At 39.8% G+C, this 18768-nt stretch overlaps 1 protein-coding gene across 2 annotated transcripts in view; it reads right to left on the bottom strand.

Moving 5' to 3' along the window:
- SHISA9 (shisa family member 9) overlaps positions 1–18380 on the bottom strand; it is a 199216-nt gene extending 180836 nt beyond the window's left edge. Inside the window, exons 1-3 of one of the 2 annotated variants that reach the window (XM_076351214.1) lie at positions 18256–18380; positions 16349–16954; positions 8963–9090 (exon numbers count right to left, since the gene is read on the bottom strand). In XM_076351214.1, coding sequence (XP_076207329.1) covers positions 8963–9090; positions 16349–16872 — 652 coding nt within the window. In that variant the 5' untranslated portion in view covers positions 16873–16954; positions 18256–18380. Of the gene's footprint in view, positions 1–8962; positions 9091–16348; positions 16997–18255 lie in introns of those variants that run through there. The other variant, XM_076351213.1, reaches the window with a different exon arrangement.
- Positions 18381–18768: the final 388 nt, after the last annotated feature.

Here is an 18768-nt window from a genome sequence, read left to right as displayed (position 1 = left end):
ATTGGTAAGGAGTGGATGGTAAAAGACAATTGAATTATTTTGGATTATGGTACAAATTCATTATGGATACAGAAATATAGCCTTAAGCTTGGGTGCACAGACATGTTTCTTAAATGTATGAGTTGAAACCAAAAATATGTTACTGAAGGGTTCTCCGAAGCTATTTAAATGTAAAAATTAAAGATTAATTTATTATTATACCTAAGAAAATATTAAAATCCACATTGTAATCATCTGAGAATGATTATCAATGTAGTTTTGTGTCATGGTTCCAGAGATTTTTTCAACCATTTTTTCTATTATAAAAATCAACAACAAAGCTATTTCATAAATATTAAACACATTCAGTTCCATTCTTGACTTCATCTTATGATAATAAAACTGGAGTCAGAGCCGATGTGTACATTTCAAGGAAAGTTATGAAATAAAGCAGAGAACATAGAACAAAGGTACTGAAAATCATTTATGATTGAAACTGTAGATTGAAATTTGTGAAAATATCTCTTACTGAATAGCATATCACAATTGCCTCGTAATACTGGGATGTGTATTCATAAGCTTTTTAATGTATGCAGCCAACCTCTTCTACTTTATTTTGTAACCACTGTACTGATTCTGCTTGGCAAAGTTGGTATGACTGATTAAAAAATGAAGAGGGAAGTAATTTTACAGAATGTTACATTTCTGATAAGAGCATTTTAACACTTAAAATATAGTATCAAAGTTTCACACAGCCAGAGTGATAAAAAGTGTGTATGTTTAGCTGTGGATATATCAGTTTGCAATAGTTAATGCTTGCACCTGAAAGCATGGACAGAAACTGATGTATTAATGAATTTATGTTTTTATCATTTGTGTTACAAATTATGATTTTTGAGACAAAATATGAGGGTGGGAGTTAATGGATTTAGAGAGATGATTAAGCTGTAAGTCAACAGTTAAATGATATTGTTTTGGCATGGAAAAGGCAAGTGTAGTTTGTCTGTGTGATGATGTTGGCAAACCAACAGTGAAAGCAAAAGGTACTTTTTGTTTGCCTTTCAATGAGGTGACTCATGCCATGTTAAAAAAAAAGGTATCTCAATCTCTATCCTCTTCATTTTAAGGAGCTAAAATCTGGCAGAACATAATCATAAAAAGGTTGTGCTGTTAGTTGTTTTTTTTTTTCAAAACATGATTCCTATTAGTTTGGCATTGTTTCCTATACCAGTTTTTGACATCAAGAATCCCAGTGACATGAAAGATTGCAACAGGCATGAAGCATTGATGACTGATCTTACTGACAGTTGTGGTTAATAGTGGGAATATTTTGTACTGGAAGTTATTCAACATTGAGAATACTATTATTCAGTGTACCTGTCTGAAGACAAAATACAATTTTAGATATTAAATTGAGTAGTATATAATAGGAATAGCACTTCATTAATAAAATTTAATAAGTAAAACTTAGATTGCAAAGTGCCAAAACAGTAGAGGATGCTTATTCTTCTAAGTACTGCCTTTGTTTTCAGGTGAGTATTTGATGACAGGACATATCAACACCTAATAACAAACACCTGTGGAACTAAACCCTTATTAAATAACTATGCTGATAGTATGGAAGTAAAAGTGGAATCACAAGGGAAACACATAACTTTTCCAAAGCCGAACCATGGATAGATATTGAACTTTTCATCTTGTAGATGCTAAATACATCCCTGTACTATTGGGCAACATTTCTAAGTATTTTAATCTACACCCCAATGACAGCAAAATGAGTCTCATCCTTTTTTATGTGCTTTTCAAGTCTGCTGTTGTGTGACTCAAAGCTGCCTATATAATAGTCTGGTACAACAATGCTCTCTTCTGTTATGACAATAATTTTTGTTTTATTAAATAATTATTCAGCCTTTTAAACTACATTATAAAGTGTAAAATGTATTCTAAATAATTTTTATTACCATAATGTTAATTATTGCCGCTAAAGGATAATGTCAGTGATTAACTGTATTTCTCCCAAATGCATTTTACATTGGTGAATATTTTTATTAAGATATGTCAAATTTATCTGAATTAAAAGCTGACTAGAAGTAAATGATAGGATGCAAGGCAGTAATCTAATCTAATTGTTCTTATTGTACAATGAAGAAAGAGCAAAAACTTCATTGTTCAGTCCTAATAGAATTGGTTATATGGAGCAGAGCTTATGAAGACCTACCCAGTGTGGTTCAAAACACACTGACTAAAACTGCAGGTAGGATGCATAACATTCTCATAGTGTTTCCAATAAAATCATATCTAACAAGAAATATTTTAGAATAACGAAGAGACCCACTGAACGTACATAATGATGTTAAGTTCACAGTTTTAGTTGATTATAGACCCAGGATGCAATCCCTCAGTCCTTGTTCATGCAAAATTTTGTGTTTACCATTTGGTTTAGCTTTTTTTTTCACTTGCCAGATTAAGCCAACAGGATGATTCCAAAGGCATAGAATTAATTGTGTGGTAGGAGCATTGCTAGAGTTCTGACATATTACCCTTGGTGAAGACTGGTGTAGTTATTAAGAAAAAGCTATTGTGTATAATATATATTAACATTTTCAAAATCATCCTTTTTAAAAAAAAAAATTAATTGATGAAATGTACAACAGTCAATGACAAATGAGATATTTCATTTGTTTTACTTTTTGTCTTTCCTAAACAAACTCAGAAGCTCTCATTCTCAGGTTGTAATTAACTTCCTTGAAAATACTCAGTGGTGTTTCAAGAAGTTTCATAGCATCTTCTCATAAATCAGCATCATGCATCTGAATTAAAATCTGAATGTAAATTAGAAACATCTTTTACATTAATGATTGTGGGGCTAAACACACATTCAGAACTGATTAAACATTACTGACTTACAGTGACTGACTGAGTTGCAAGAGAAATGCATCTTCAGACTCTAAGTTTATATGGGATATTTTGTTTCCATCATGGAAGCTTTGGAGCTCTGGAATGCATTGCTATAGCTGTAATTATATTAACAAAAATTCTATCACCAATTTGCTAATGCTTTGAAGTTCTACTGGTAGCATAATTTCAGTTGAAGTCAGTATCTAGAAATTAATTTAAAGTGGTTTAAAAAGTGGTCTCAAGATAGCTGTGACAAAGCAGCTTGCAGCTTTTAACCTCAAACAGAAATTATATTTTAAAAATACAATATTTCTTTTTACATGGATGGTGATGTTAGTGTGCGATTTTTCTTGGATGATTAGTTTTGTAAAGTGTATAATTTAAATGTGGAATTTGCCCTCCTTATTGTATATTACAATCAAAATGTAATAAGTAGCCCTCTCCCAGGGTTAACTTAAGTCTACTAGTTTTTAGCTCAGGAATTTAATCTAAATTATCAGAGTTTTTGGAATAGTGTTAAGGTGCTTCCTGGATAGATCATAGAAACCCCAGTAAAATGAGTTTTTGCATACTGGCAGTGAAGACTAAGGCTTTAAATGGAAACAAATTCCCAATACTTACTGACTACAGCCCCTTCCCTCTGTCACAGCACTGTAGTTTCTTGCAAACTAAGTACGTCCTCCAGTTAAGCTAGCCATTTTATTCTCCCTCATTCTTTACTGTCTTGGAGCACTCCATCAGCAGTACTCCTTCACTTCTCCTTCTGTCACTGTGCTAAAACTATCTTTTTCTTGGCTGAAAACTTAGTGTTGTCCATCTTTTCACTCATAAAACATGGCTGGAGCCCTGTCTATACAGCTCAGCTTTTCTGACTGTACTTTGTCCTTCTAAGTGAGGAGCAAACAGCCAATTAAAGTTTATGAACATAGTGCAATTCCTCTGGGCTAGACCCATGCATATAGCCAGGCCTAAAAAAAAGCATTTTACTGTAATCAAGCAACCTAGATACCAACAAGGCCAAACATAGTTACTTGCTCAGTCCTTTGGATTTTGCAGCCCTCTGTCTGAACGAGGTTTTTAGTAGTTTCAAGGCCCGTATCACCAGAAGCATATTGTTACAGTAATACCTGCACGTTCTCAATGACTACTTCTTCAATATTATGCAATTCATTGGCCAACAGTTACTGTGTAAGTAAATTAGTTATCATGTTTTACATATTTCAAGAGCTTTGCATTTCAAAGAATAGTACTTCTCTTTACTAAAGTTTCTTAATATGCCTGTATGCTTATTTCCAGTGAGCAACAGTAGGGATTATGCTTAGGCAATGCGATACAATGAATCATCTGATATAAACATGTTTATGTATGTTAAACATAAAAATAATTGGTTGCCAAAGACCACTGTATTCAACAACAACAACGAAAAGCATATTCACTAGGGATGAAAGAAACTGCAAAAAATTCCTGCAAATTCTAACTGTATTTTCACAGTGTCAAACTAGCGACAATTTCACTCACTGGAAAACAGAGGCCGAGCTTCTATTTACAGAAATGGGAGAAAGCACAGGAATACACAATACAGAACGCTTATTCTAATATGCGAGAACTTCAAAAAATACCCTCCTATTTAAATGCTTACTGTCTCAACACAGAAAGAAAGAAATAACAAAAGTTAACTTATTATAAGGCACCAGTTACAGAAATGTCTTAGCTTTGTTTTCAGCATTAGCATTTGTAGTCAGTACGTATCCAGGACAACTGACAATCAAATGCAGCAGCAAACACATTATTCCCTTGCATATTTTTAAGAAGAGAAAAAGTCATTTTAATCACGTGCTGCAAACCCTTGGCCAGTATTAAAATTGGCCATTTGATACAGTGCAACACTTCCTTCTTTAAGTAGTGTGTTTACAATTCACTTTTTTTTTTTAATGTTAAATTCAAAATGAAGAAATAACCCATACATGTCAAACTAACTAAAAGCTAGCATTTTTCATCTTAAAACCTCCATAATCTAGAATTGGCTTCCCACCTTTATCTTGGGAGTCTGCATAAATGCTTTAAATATACTAGTGCAAGGCTAGTTATTACTGAGGAGAGAGTAACGGAGCTTTTACTGATCATTAGGAAAAGTGACTGTGGATAGCACTAACTTAAGTATTTGTTTCACTCTGCTGTCATAGATTATGAATTAGAAATAATAGCAGTAATCACGTTTCAGAAATAAGGATGTAGCTACAAAGCCTCCTAACACCCACTGCACCAGTGTTATAATCCCGACAAGTTAAATAAATTGCTTACTTCTAACACAATAAGTAGAAAGAAAAAAAAGAAGAAAGAAAATCTTGAATGCTGCTGCTTTCTTAAGATTCATGAAAGTCAGAGATGAACAAAACAACTCAAATTCTGCAGGAAGGTTTGCTTTTGGTTTTATGTTTTTAATATAATTTTAAATGTCCTCTTTTTTTTAATTTTATTTTATTTAACATTCCATGTTAGAAAACTTGAATGCTGTGATTCTTGGTAGATATCTGCTGTTTGTTTACAAAGCACCACTACATTCTAATGTGTATGAATGAAGGGAAATAACAGAAAAGTAATCCTAAGGAAAGCACAGTTCTGGAAGAAAATTATGACAACTAACAACCACTAAGGACAAAATAGCTTTTACTAAAAAGCATCTAGGTTGTTTGGATTCAAATGGGCAAAGAAAAAAAAAAATGTTTTTCCAGAACCTCCAATATGGCTGTACTTTTCTGAATATCAGAAAAGAAGGGACAAGAAACTGAGTAAACTGCAAGATGCTGAAAAGAGATCTCTACTTTTGGCCTTCCATTGGATGGCTAGTTTTGGCAAATAGCTGTGCTAGCTGCAGGCAACTTGGAAAATCTTTGTCCTCTGGTAAAAAGCAGTCCAGAAACAAAAACACACTCATTTTCAGTGTCAGAGATCATGCAAAGTTTGTCATTTTGACAGAGCTTCCCTCCATAAAACACTTTCAGAATGGGTTGGCAGCATCAGCAAAATGCTTTTCAAGAGGGCAGAAAGAGCAAATGAACATTCAAATTAGAACATTTTTAATAATGTTTGGCCTTCAATAGTTTGTCTTCAGTATTCTGAAAGACACAGTACAGAAGGGATACATAATGCCTAAGAAATTCCTCCTGCCCTCTCCATATCTATGGACCAATGTGAAAAGTACATCAGTCTCAAATTTTTAAGTCTCATTTTGAGATGGCTAGTAGATAGAAAGTGGTAACTTAGAAAAGAAAATTTAAAAACTTAAAAAAGACACATATCAAAGTGATGCTATAATTTTGTACCATTTCATTTTCTCTGTATAAGTAAAGATCTGGAATAGAATTTCTACGAAAGCTGTAATTCACTCTGGTTTATTTGCTTGTAAAAATACCCAAAAAAGCCAGTCACTTTTGCAGCACTAGTAGTAGGTAATGTTGCACTGCCAAAGTTTCTGCAAGTAATATCCACTTTTGTATCCACTCCACTATAAAATTTCAAATTGCTAAGATACTGGACTTGGAAATTTTGTCTTAGTAATTTTTCTTTATAAAGATTTTTTTCTGCACCATAAATGCACGTGCTCTCAAAAGACTTTAATCATTTGTGATGTTCTGGCTAATTCTAGTAGGTCATTTAGTCATGTTTTAGATGAGTTTATGAGGGAATATAATGGCAACAAATATAGAATAATGATCTACTTGCTATGAAGTAAACATATGTAATACCAGTTATAGAATGCCTTGAGTAATTTCACCACTTGAAGGTCTGCACTGAACAATCTAAAATGATTGACTTAATCCATAAAGTTGATTAAAGACTGAAACAGTTACCATCGTAGCTGCTTGCTTCTGAGGTTTCCATCTGTAGCAGGAATGCCTGAGCTGCATGTGAAGCAGTCTTGGGACTGCCCCTATTCATTACCCAATGGATTAAGATAGCTCCAAAGTAGCAGTAGTGCTTCTATGTCGTAAATTGTAGTGGTGCAAGAGCTGTTTTGCATATAATTCTTCCATCTGTGCCAGAGGGCCAAATTCTGAGAGAGAGGTGGTACGGATGTCTGGGGTCATCATAAGCCAAGATCCTAAGGTACTATTAAATGTATCTTTTTTTTATTTCCTTGATGCAGTAACTATGTGGCTCTGAGTTGCATTTATATGCAAGAGTTTATAGAAGCAAGGCTTAAATCTGAATTCAAATCTAAGCAACAATGAGTTTAAAGACCTGCTGTGTTATGTCGTATATTGTAGTATACAAAGAGTTTTAAGCAAAATATTCAGTGTGATGATTACAAAAATCTAGATACAATCAATGCAGTAAGAATCTCTTTACTTTCTGGCTCCTTCATTAACTGGGATTCTGAATAAACATTTCACATATGAGAGAAAATAAAGATTGTACCCTAACTTTATTACCTTTTGGCATCTTCTTGAAAACATGGTCACAGGAAGGATCAGAGATCAGCAAAGAGCTAATACACAGAGTGAAGAGATATAGTGCATATTCCCACCCTCCTTAAACCTTCTCAGCTCCAGGGGGCTAGAGCACCTTTGTTTGAGAGAGAAGCATAAGTTCCCCTCCAGAAGTGGTGTGTTTTTATACCATTAGGGATGTAATGCTGCAGTATGTATGTGCTTCCCCCTCTGCAGTGTAGAACTGCACAGGCCCAGGTGGAAGTACTTTGCTGGAGAGCAGTGCAGACAAAGTAGGTGTCACACTTCACTATATGTGGTGTCTTTATTAGAGGTCACAGCTTTATTACTCTGTAATAAAGGTCTCCTTAATAGGTCTCCTATTACTCTGTAACCATGCACATAACAAATTGCAGTCAGCCTCTACCACAAAACAGTATCAGGAGTGCATGCAGCATATATGAATCTGCTCTTTCTCCCATTGTTTTTACACCCTTCCCTCAAAGCAAGCAGTAAAATCTCACAACAACTACACCGTGCAGTCCAAATAAAACCCATTCTTTGTCCAAATATAAGCAAATTTTTTGCTTTCTATAGTTACAGAAAGATAAGAAAAAGACTAGTGCGTATACTTTATATGGTTCAGAATCCAAATACCAATGCAGTAAAAGTATATTTGCAGTAAAATGCACAGCTACATTGATCTACAGCACAGAATAAAGCCATCCACTGCCTGACAATCTAAACCTTCCCGAATGATACCCTTTTCTTTTATAAATATATTGAACTTGAATTTGTAAATATATTATCTATAATTTGTATACATGTATACTTATATATTTAAGATCTTGATTAATATAAAATAAATAAATATATATGCAAATTAAAATTGCAGTGGAACTGTTCACCACAAAAGGAAAATGTATCTGAGCATGAGAAAGATCTGTACTGTGGTCTAATACAAGACTGAGAAATAAGTTGCCTAGGACTTCAGAACCGCTTGAAATGTCACCATATTTCCTCTGAAGCTCCAAGGTGCACTTTTTCCTTGCCTTCAATAACATAAACATGTAATAGCAGATACAGAATAAAAATATTATTTAAAACTTAAAATAATAATCTTCCTCTCGCCTTTCCCTTAGAGAGAAAAAAAAAGAGACGTAAAAACCACATACAACTTGATGCTCTCCAGGAAAGTATTTAACTATTTTACTAGTGGAGATGATATAACAGTTTAATGAGACCGCTTTCTTATTGGATGTTACAGCCATATGAAATAGCTTGTTAAATCTTGCTGTAAGCTTAACTGTTTGTATTTTGGTATAACAAAACATAGAATAAGGCATAGCTTGATGAGCTGAGCAAAAACACCAGATAGAAGGAGACAAAGATACAAAACCAATATCAGTCAACAAAGACAACTAATTAAAAATTAATATAATAACTGATTTTTCTATTCAAAATGGCTTTCTCTTAGTGTTGCACTATTTGCACTAGGAAATCCTAAATATTTCTAATTTTGAAATAAAGAATATTTCTAATTTGCAAGAACCCATGTGCTGTTGATCCTCATTTGACATCCAGCAATATTTGTTTCATGATGCTCATTTTAGTGCCAGCATTCCAGATATTGATAAAGTTATAATGCAACTTACGTAAATTATTTGGAGGAGGTCTTGTCTCCATGTTTTCATAATGTTGCACATGTACTACAATGTTTAGATCTCTTTCCATATGATCTGTTGTACAAGGACCTTGAGGTCGCATAACATCAGCAAGAGCCCTGAAAACCAAACAAAATCAAAATGAACCTGTTGCAAAATCTGTAAGGTATTACCAATATATTCCAAGTTTTTTTTAGTTTGAGATGCAGTCCGTCATAATGTCTGCGGGAGAAACGAGCTCCATTCACAGCAAAATCAGGGAATCAGATTCACTGTGGGACTTCGCACCTAAGGCTCTTTTTAGATTGTCTTAGACAGTGTGCTAGCAGTAATACACAGAAACACATTAAGTTCTTTAGCTGCCTTGGCTTTGTAGGAACATAATTTAAGCTTGGTGAGACTTGTACAGTTCTGCTATTGCATGTGCTCAGTAACATTGCCATCTTGGTTAAGCTGAGCACCTCAGCGCCTAGCCCCTGTCTATAGCTTTCACAAACTAGTTATCTTCACACCTAGATTACCAGCAGGGCCTGTCAAAGTAAATTCGCACACATGCATTTGCACAGAGCACCACACAATGCAGTGGCCTTGGCCATTTTCATTCAAAAATGTCACCAAAGTTGAAAGGTCACCTGATTTTCATGTAGAAATCCAGTAGGCATAGCACTGTTCATGATCAGGGATTTAAGCTTTTCCCATCCAGAAGGGGAAATCAAAAATATCTTTTCTAAATTCTATGAGTGTCCTAGTCATTAAGATGGAGCAAAGCTTGCACAGGAACACTCCTTGCTGCTTTGAAGCCAGCTCAGAAATAGGATGAAAGCTTTATGCTAGCAAAGAGGGAGCAAGCAAAAGGATTCCTAACAGTTAGGCCAAGCCCAACCTGATGCTGGTTGTGGACTTTTTCTGCAGAGCTGCAGGCAGTAACTATGTCTGAACGAGAGACAGATTCATCCTGCTCTGGTGTATTTTCTAAGGACTGGTTTCACTGCTGAGTGTCCTGCTGAGTGTAAGTCCATTCTTAGGCATACAGATAAGCACACACACCTGTATCAGCCTTGTGGATCTAGAGTTAGTGACTAAGTTTTGAGCTCTGAAACTCTCAGCATGGCAACATCTAACTCTGCCTGTGATTCTGGGCTATGGAGTTTTAGAATTGACTTCTGTAGGAGCAGGATTAGCCCTTAGGTATATGCCATATCTACCTGCTGAACTACTGTGCCATACGAAATAATTGGCCCACCTGCAGAAGCTGTTGCCTTAGGCAAAGGAAAGCTATGGTATGTGTTACCAGTGTCTTCAGGCTTCAATGCAAGTCTTTTCTATTCATGTCAATGCATCACTGACCATTATTTGCCTCCTTTTTGGTTTACTAGTTTTAATTTTTAGACCCCTTGAGGTATTTTTTTAAGGGAATGGATGCATTTTCTGGGCACTGTGCCCAGTTTGGTTTAATTTTCTGCAAAATTATATACAGTGTCCCAAATACTGCATCAAGAAAGACTAGTTTATAAACTAATAAATAAATAAAAATAAGCACATTCACTGGTGAAAGCCATGGCAAGTGCCATCTAGCTCCTCCACTGTACCTCTATGACATGATGATTTCTTGATCAAGAAGCACTGTACTTTTAAAACTACTAGTAGCTTTAAAAGTACAGCTAGTAGCTAAAGTTAGCTACTAAAAAGTAGCTTCATTTAAGTTACAGACAGAGAGGAATCCTGAGCTGGATCTTGCTTTCAGATTGCAGGAGCATTGCTTTGGTACACAGCTGAAAGATACTGATGTTTCATTGTGTTTATGGCTAGCATTATGTTATTAAAATATTAGTTACAGTTGTGAGCACCATGTTACAGAATACTCTGTTGATACTGTAAAAGGTCAGAAGACAGTAACCAAATGATTAATGGTATCAGAGCAATGCTCCCATTTGAAGCAATGCTTATACAGCACAAATAGCAGAGCTGGCCTACATAGCAGAAAAATAAAAATTCAATAGAAGAGATCTCACAAAGGTATGTAGAAAATTATGCAAAAGGAAAGTGTTATATTGCAAAACATAGTTTAAAATAAGTGGGGACCAAAACCATTAATATCTAGTCAATTTATGCAAATATGTCTCTATACAAAGGAAATTATTAACATCAATATTAATTCTAATTCCAGAGGCAGCTGGACACATTTCTGGGAAGGGAAGAAATACAAACAAAAGTTTCCAACTTCAATGTGGGAGTTAAAACTGTGAGATCTCGTAATACACGGATTAGTATTTCCCAACTTTGTGAGAGCAGGTTTTCAGAAATGCTTTCCTCATGGCCCTTAATCTGATGTTCACTGTAGACTTTAAATAACACCCCGTATGATAGCAGATTAACTAGTGCCTGTCTGTGAAAATGCCAACTAAGTTTTCTACCATTTTAGGGTGGCTTTTTTCAAAGGGGTTTTAAGGAATTAGCTGTCCAGCTCCCACTATATTAAGAAAAGAGGAACTACTCACCATCACATTCTATTTTTAACAACACAGCACCTATGTTTATACTGTGTTAGCCAAAGTTGTACAATCTTCTCAGGGCTGAATAGCTCATTTAACAAAGAGCTTGTCCTTATCTTCCACTGATGTCAGGGAGAGTTAAAAATGTGTAGCAGCTTGTATCACTGAAGTACAAAGGAAATGCTGTACCTGCATTTTGTTCTTTTAGGGATTTGCCCATATAATGAAATGGATAAAGGGAGGTTTGTGCCCCAGTACGTGACAAAATCCTTGAATAGATGTTTGCTTCAAAAAATTCCATATAGGCTAACAGACTGTGATAATACCTTCATGCATTTGTCTCACCTGAATATCGTCATACAGATTTTGTTCATTATCTGAAGAAATTGTTAGAGTGGGTCCCATTGAAAAATTATATACGCAGAGGGTCTTTATCTACAGCTTTGCCATATTGAATGTTTTTTTAAGGAAATGCAAAATACAAGATAACCTTCTAATCAGGTAGCGATATCATTAGGTCCTGTGTATTGATATTGACTACAGTATTACAAAAGTGGAGAAATGTTACCTACACAGGAGTTCATGGCCCAGAACTACCCAAGTATCACAAAACTTCAGCATTTCTCTTGCCGTAAGTTTTTTTCTCTTTGGATATGTAATGCTATTTTTGGGTGTTATAAAGCATGTGGAGCCAGACATTTCCCTTATTGGTACAAGCTTGAAGAAGCTGAAACACTGGTTATTTCATGAAAGGTCACTTGTCATATTTTGCCTCCAAAACTGGGCCAAAACCCATAAGGGGAATAATTTCACAGATAGCATTCAGGATTTTGGCAAGTCAGACTATTTTTGGCCCCAGGTACATGCCTTTTGAATGAGCAACAAAAGACTTAACTCATGTGCTCAGCACATTGCGAAGGAAGAAAGAAGAGCTCAGATGGTTCACAGTATTTGGAAGGCTGCTAACATACTGTCAGAAGCACTGCTTCAAAAAAACAGGAACTATAGTGTATGAGCATGATTGTAAATATTGTCCTTTCAGTTCTTGGTTTGTTTGCACATTCTCCACAAGGATTAGGGAAGAAGACAAAGGTGTGGTTTTATTTACAGAAAAATCTCCTCCATGAAACAGAAGTAAAGCTTTTCCCTTTCCTACTCATTTTCGAGAGAGAATTCTCCACTTTAACTGATGGAGCCTGGAAGTCCCATTGATGTAGTCTTAAGCAGCAAGAACATGCTGCCCTCATATGCCTAACAGAGCTTCTAGATCTGCTTCAGGAAGCAGATCAATGCTGTTTCTTTTTAGGCACAATACTGCCACTTTCATTCCCTTTGCTGTATCTGATAACATACACCATCTTATTCCCTTATTCTCTTAGGAAGCAGGAGGGTAAAGGAAGAGTTACTCTGTTTGGGTACTACTATTACAGCTTAGTTCCTGGACACTGTAGCTGAAGGGAATATTTATCTCCTTTTAATGTCAAGTAACAAATTTAAAAATGAGGAGAATGATATAAACAAAACATTATCATATGATGTCTAAAGTGAAATATGTCATGTAGAGTTAATACTGTACTCCCCTCTCCATTTTCATCTTCCAGATTTACCGTTCCATGCCAACAGTAAGAGTGTTTTACTGAAAAGCACTGATCTAACAAGAAAGAAAATGTCAACACTGCCACACTTGGCCTTTTCTCTCAAAACAAAAGGAAGTAACAAGCTCTCTAAAAAAGGACAAATTTTGACTCTTTCTTCCTAAAAGGACTTGCCCAACAGAGGTTTTCTCCTATGGATTGTTTTCACTAAATAAATACATTTCCCCGATGCCTTTTCATTGTCAAATATTTCAGGACAGTTCAGTGAAATTAATGGAGTGTTCTTGGTTTGTTTTGGTATAGCAGTAAACAAAATGTAATGAAAGGTGAGTGTATAGAAACTACGCTCGCCAAGCCTGTGAAGTTTCCTTTAACAACATTGTACCACTCTTACACACACCAGTGTCCTACTTCAACAGCAGATCCACTGACTACAAGATGAAATAATGCAAGGAATTAATAAGTGTGGCACAGTTTTGCTTCCTATTTATAAGTCAATGTTCATATTTTTAAATATTTTTAGTAAATCAAAAATGGAAATATATAATTTACATCAGTTGTATTCTGTTCACTTTTTTAAAAAATCAGTCCTCATAAAAAAAGATCAGTTTACATTATGCATTGTCTTTTTTGATAAGCAGTACCATCCCTTCCATAGGTGAATTTGCTCATAGGAATGAAGAGGATTCAAGTGTTTCATGTAGCCATTGGCTAGGGAAGGGAAAAGAGACAATCTTAGCTAAGGAAAAACAGATGACAAATCAGCCTCCGTGTGTTTCTTGCTGCCAGCCAAAATGGAGTAACACTTAGTACTTTTGGTTTGGCCTACCTAACACTCTCAATGCATTATACTTTTGTTTATTAATAAGGTTCAGTACAGAAAAAAACATAAGTGTTCTTTTTGGTTTTGTTTTTTTGATATTGTAGTGATGAGTTATAAAAGAAGGTGAATATGAATATAGGCTACATATTATTTTAACTGTTGGTACGATTAACTGTTTAAACAGAAATTATTTCTTAAGCATTGCAGCCTTTTTTTCAGAACATTAGTAGTGTAAAATGAGCTAGGATGGAATATTTTAGTTAAACACACATTCGAGGACAAAAAGGGTACTTCAGTTCTTCACTCAATGAACAGATTTTTAGATTGCCGAAGGGATTTACAAATCTAATTCCTTTTCAAATTAATGGTAAGCCCACCTCACAGCTGTAATAGGAGTGTGAGAACTTTTTTTTTTAAAAAAAAAAGCTATAGCGCTGCTTTTTCAGAACATGACTAGCTATTATGTGTACTGAGTGGGTGACTGTTTTTCCATGTGATCATGACTTTCCAAGTTCCTATACAATCCTGACTTGAACATTTTCATGGTGAGAAAAGTACAAGATCTCAGACACTGTTAAGTAATCAGGGTAACAGGCTACCTTTTCTAAGAACCACTTCAGAAACCTAATCTTTATGCATACATGACTGAAGGATTTCAGAATGATTTTCCAATCCCTTATAATTCTATTTCCATAAACTAATACAGAATATCCTTTCAGAATACTTCACACCTGTACTTTAGACAGCAATATTTCCACTAGTAGAAATAGGACCTATTTAAGCCGTATATAAGCAGGGATGGCTACAACTTCAAACGTCCTGTTTTTTGTAACTGTTATGAGCCCTGCCTTTTTGCCTGCATGAAGGCACTACAGAAAGAGGCTGAAGCAAGGGAGAGCTTTTTCCAAACAAGCTCCGTAGTTTAAGAGTAAGATTTTTAAAAAAAAATTGGGACCCATGTATTCTTTTTCTCAATTTAGTAGTTGAGAATATTCAAAATGTCTAAAGGATTATTATACCTTGCTCAACAAAAACCATCTTTGCAGAGTATCACTGACACACAATGTTAAGTTGACTAAAATTTCTGCAATGTGCTTTGTTCCTCGGTAGTAAAAGCATATCCATATCAGCCAGTTTATAAATAGCAAATAATTGCTAGTGAACTGGTGATGCATTTGCAGGAGTATTTTGTGGCTTCCTCTGTTCATTTCAGGATAAGTAGTTAATCAAAAAGTCATGCAAAAACTTCAGTAAAAAATAAGGCTCCAGGCGTTGAGTTGATCTCTTGGACTATCTTTCAAAGGATGACTCTTCATCTAAGCTCTAAAGATTGTGAACTACACCATTACCAGTCAGGGCAAGAGGAAGCTTTCTGCCACGCTGCATGTCCAGTAGAAGGTATCCTTTTAATTGCATTTCATCACTAAAGTTGCCCAATATCCTGGAATCTATTTAGACTCTTTAATGGAGCTGTTTGCCTTTTTTAATGCCTTTCCCCCATCTGCTTTACTTTCATGTGCCTGGGATTAGCATAAAGAATCAGTCAGACTGCAAACTTGACAAATGTGTTATGTCTTGATTTTGAACTGCTGTGACAATCTGGGTTTGGAATATGCTGTTAAAGCCACTGGGCTCTGTCCTGAGTTGCCCACCTACCTATCCACCACTAGGCAGCCAGTGGCTGGAGTAGACAGTACACAGCACGCCTAACTCCAGGTGGGGGAGGTTCTCTTTGATATAACAGCCATTACACTGTGGATACAGAGTATTAACACACACATATATGGATGAGACAAGACTTTCATATTCCATTTTTTACCTCTTAACAGTAACTGAAAGAATGTTAAGAAATTCTACAATAGCTTTTCCTTTTTGTGTCTCCCTCTTCCCTTCCACCCTGGCTCATTTTCACAGCTTAGAAATTTTACAAATAGCTCACACACTTGCAAGGGTTGGGGGAGTAGGGAAGGTCCTGCCAAAACCATTTTGCAGCTGGAGAGGGAGGGTGAGATGACATTTGTTTACATCCTTCTGTTGAGAAGAAAAACATTTTCCAAGCTTTGAAACAGTTGGAAGAGGGAACCCATCAGGCTTTCTATAATTCAGTGTTGCTGGTTTCAGGATTTTTTTGTTTTCCTATTCATGCACAGTATATCCGGGAACACTTGCTGGATCTTGTTGGGGAGAGGGTCAGACACTGCAGATAAAAATGGACTACTGTCTGTGCAGACTCCACAATTATTTCTAGTCTTCCTCAATATGCATGTACTTTGATAACCTGGGCTTGGGGAACCACAGGAGCTCCGCTCTCCAAAGTTGGTCTCTCTCGGTTGCCTTGCAGGGGGATGCAGCCTGCCTGGCAGGACTTGTTTGTTTAGCAGGAACACATGGGCTCCTCTCTCCTCTTTAGGGGTAGGGGCGGAAGGTAGGGGGGAAGGGGACCCTGCTGCCTGGCACTCAGCCTTACCTGGACATGTGCTCCCGCTGGGGTCTGTGTGCCTTCTCCAGCCCTAGTTTGGTGAAGATCCCCACCAGCACCATGACTGCCACAACCCCACAGATGATGTAGACAATGAGGTTGGTCTTATCCCTGGTAGGGTCGTGCAGAGGGTCATCTATGCGGGAAGGAGGCTTCCCAGTGTTCATCCACAACGGCGTCTCATAGTTTGTGCAGGTGCTTTGATCCAGCCTTGTCTTCTTGAACTTGCAGCAAAACCTGAAGCCACAAGTGCCGCAGCAGAAGATGAACTCCCCCGAGCTGCAGTTAAAGGGGGGGTCCCACTGCCCCATCACGTCAAAGTAGCCCCTGCAGAAGTCCGGGGTGGGAGGTGGCTCAGAGGGGTCTAGCTGTTCCCCAAGGCTGGAGTGGTTTCCTCCTGAGAGCACCACAAAGCTCCCCAGTTGCTGGCCAGCTTTCTCCTGAGCCCGACACACCAGCGTGAGAAGGTCCGCCACCAAGTAGCCGAAGAGCAGCCGAATAAAGCCTTCCATTCTGCCTCCCAGCCCCGGCTCAGCGATGCTGCTGCTGCCGCCGCCGCCGCTCGAGCTGCTGGATGCTGCGCTGCGCCAGGAGCTGAACATAAAGGGGCTCCGTCAGGGGCCGGGCGTCCGCTCAGCCCGCGCTCGCCTTCAGCACCACGGACAGCCCCGCGCTGGTCGGGCCGGGCCGTGCGGGGGCCGCCGCCCGCTGGGCAGTGTCCGCAGCCCGTCGCTGCTCCCCTCCGGAGGAGCGAGCGCGCGGCACTTGTGGAGTGGAGTGCGCGGGAGAGGGAGCGCGCGGGAGGAGGAGGAGGAGGAGGAGTACCGAGGGGTGGAGGTGGCGGCGGGAGTGCGGGGCACCGCGCTGCGCGGCGGGCTGGGGAGAAGGGGCTGGCGAGAGGGGCGTGGAGCGGGCCACGAGGCGGGAGGGCTGAGGCGAAGGCGCTGCAGGGGCAGGAAGAAGGAGAGAGGGCGAGTGAGGAGCCTCCCCGCGCCGCCTGGTGCCAGCGTGCAGGCGCCGGGGGCACCCACCTTCCGCTCCCCCGCGGAGCCCGGCGCGGTCTCTCGCACAACTCCCTCAGCCAGCCACGGCGCCCGCCGAGCCCCGCCTGGAGCCGGACGAGACCGCGGGAGGCGACGGCTGCCAGGGCAGAGCGCGGGAGGCTGGACGGACTCGCCGCGGCATCCAGCCGGCGGGGAAGGGCTGCCGCCAAAGGGGAAATCCGCCTTGGCGGGCAGCGTGCGGATGAGAGCGAAGGCGAGGCAGCCCGGCGAGCCCAGACCGTCCTTCTGAGGCGCCCGCGAGAGGCTGCGCGCCAGAGACGCGGGGCTGCCCGCCGGCCTGCCCCCCCCACCCTCCCCCAGCACCCCTCTGCGAAGCCCCCCCCAGCAGCCCCTCTGAGGGGCCGGCGCCGTCCCCCGCCCGAGCAGCCCCTCTGTGGGGCTTTCCCCGCTCCCATCAGCCCCGCCGCAGAGCCGGCCCCCACCTCACCCCCCTCAGCCCCGCCGTGGGGCCGGCCCCGCTCCCCGCCATCCCTTACATAAGAGACTTCCCGCCCAGGCGGGCGCTCCCGACAGGTGCGTCTCCAAAAGCGCGGGAGCGCCTCCTCGTCCCCTCCCCTTCCCCCGCCCCGCGCGCGCCGCGCTGAGGGGGGTAACGGCCAGCGCGCGCCGGCCCGGGCGCCCGGCCAGGGCGGGGGAGACGAAGCGGGGGCGACGGGCGGCCTCAACCGCACACAGCCACCCCGCGGGCTCCAGGCCGAGGTGGGCGCCTCGGGGGAGCCGGTGGCAGCCCCGAGGGAGGAAAGCAAGGCGCCACTCTCCCGATAAGTAGAGCGCTCCTTCTCCCGGTGACTGCTGTCCTCACAGGCTAGCGCTCTCCGGAGATTCACTTACCTGTGAGGCAAAGGCAGGTCCTCCCGGCGGAGCGGTGTCCATGGGGCCGTACGTCCGCTAAACCATGGGCATGAGCGGGCGCTGCCCTCACCCCAGTGCGCTGTGCACAGGTACAGCGTTACTTGTACTGCATGCTTCAGAGCGGGGCTACGTTTATGTCTGCTAAACATGAGCTGCCTCTGCACATCATTTATTTAAAAATCTTGTTATAATGTCAGTCAGGCTGGCTCCAGAGGACACAGTGAGGCTGCAGGTTGTTTGCGAGACACAGAATTAAAATAAGTTCCCCCAAACAGAGAACTGACTCTGGGAAAGACTTTGTAGTGATTCACTCCCCATCCCTGTTATTTAACTCTCTCATCTCCGTCTTTTGGTTTGGCAGTAACCTGCGCAAGTTACAATAATATTATCCTGAATACTATGCTGCCACCAAATGTAGGAAATAAGCCCATTATGGCGCAATTTAGCAGCGTGGCTGGTGCTTAAAGCAGCTTCCCTTTTCCTCGGGGGCAT

The sequence above is a fragment of the Aptenodytes patagonicus genome, chromosome 13 (genome assembly GCF_965638725.1).
Source record: "Aptenodytes patagonicus chromosome 13, bAptPat1.pri.cur, whole genome shotgun sequence".
NCBI classification, from domain to species: domain Eukaryota; kingdom Metazoa; phylum Chordata; class Aves; order Sphenisciformes; family Spheniscidae; genus Aptenodytes; species Aptenodytes patagonicus.
The sequence above is the reverse complement of the archived record's forward strand: the minus strand, read 5'-3'. Positions and strand labels throughout refer to the sequence as shown.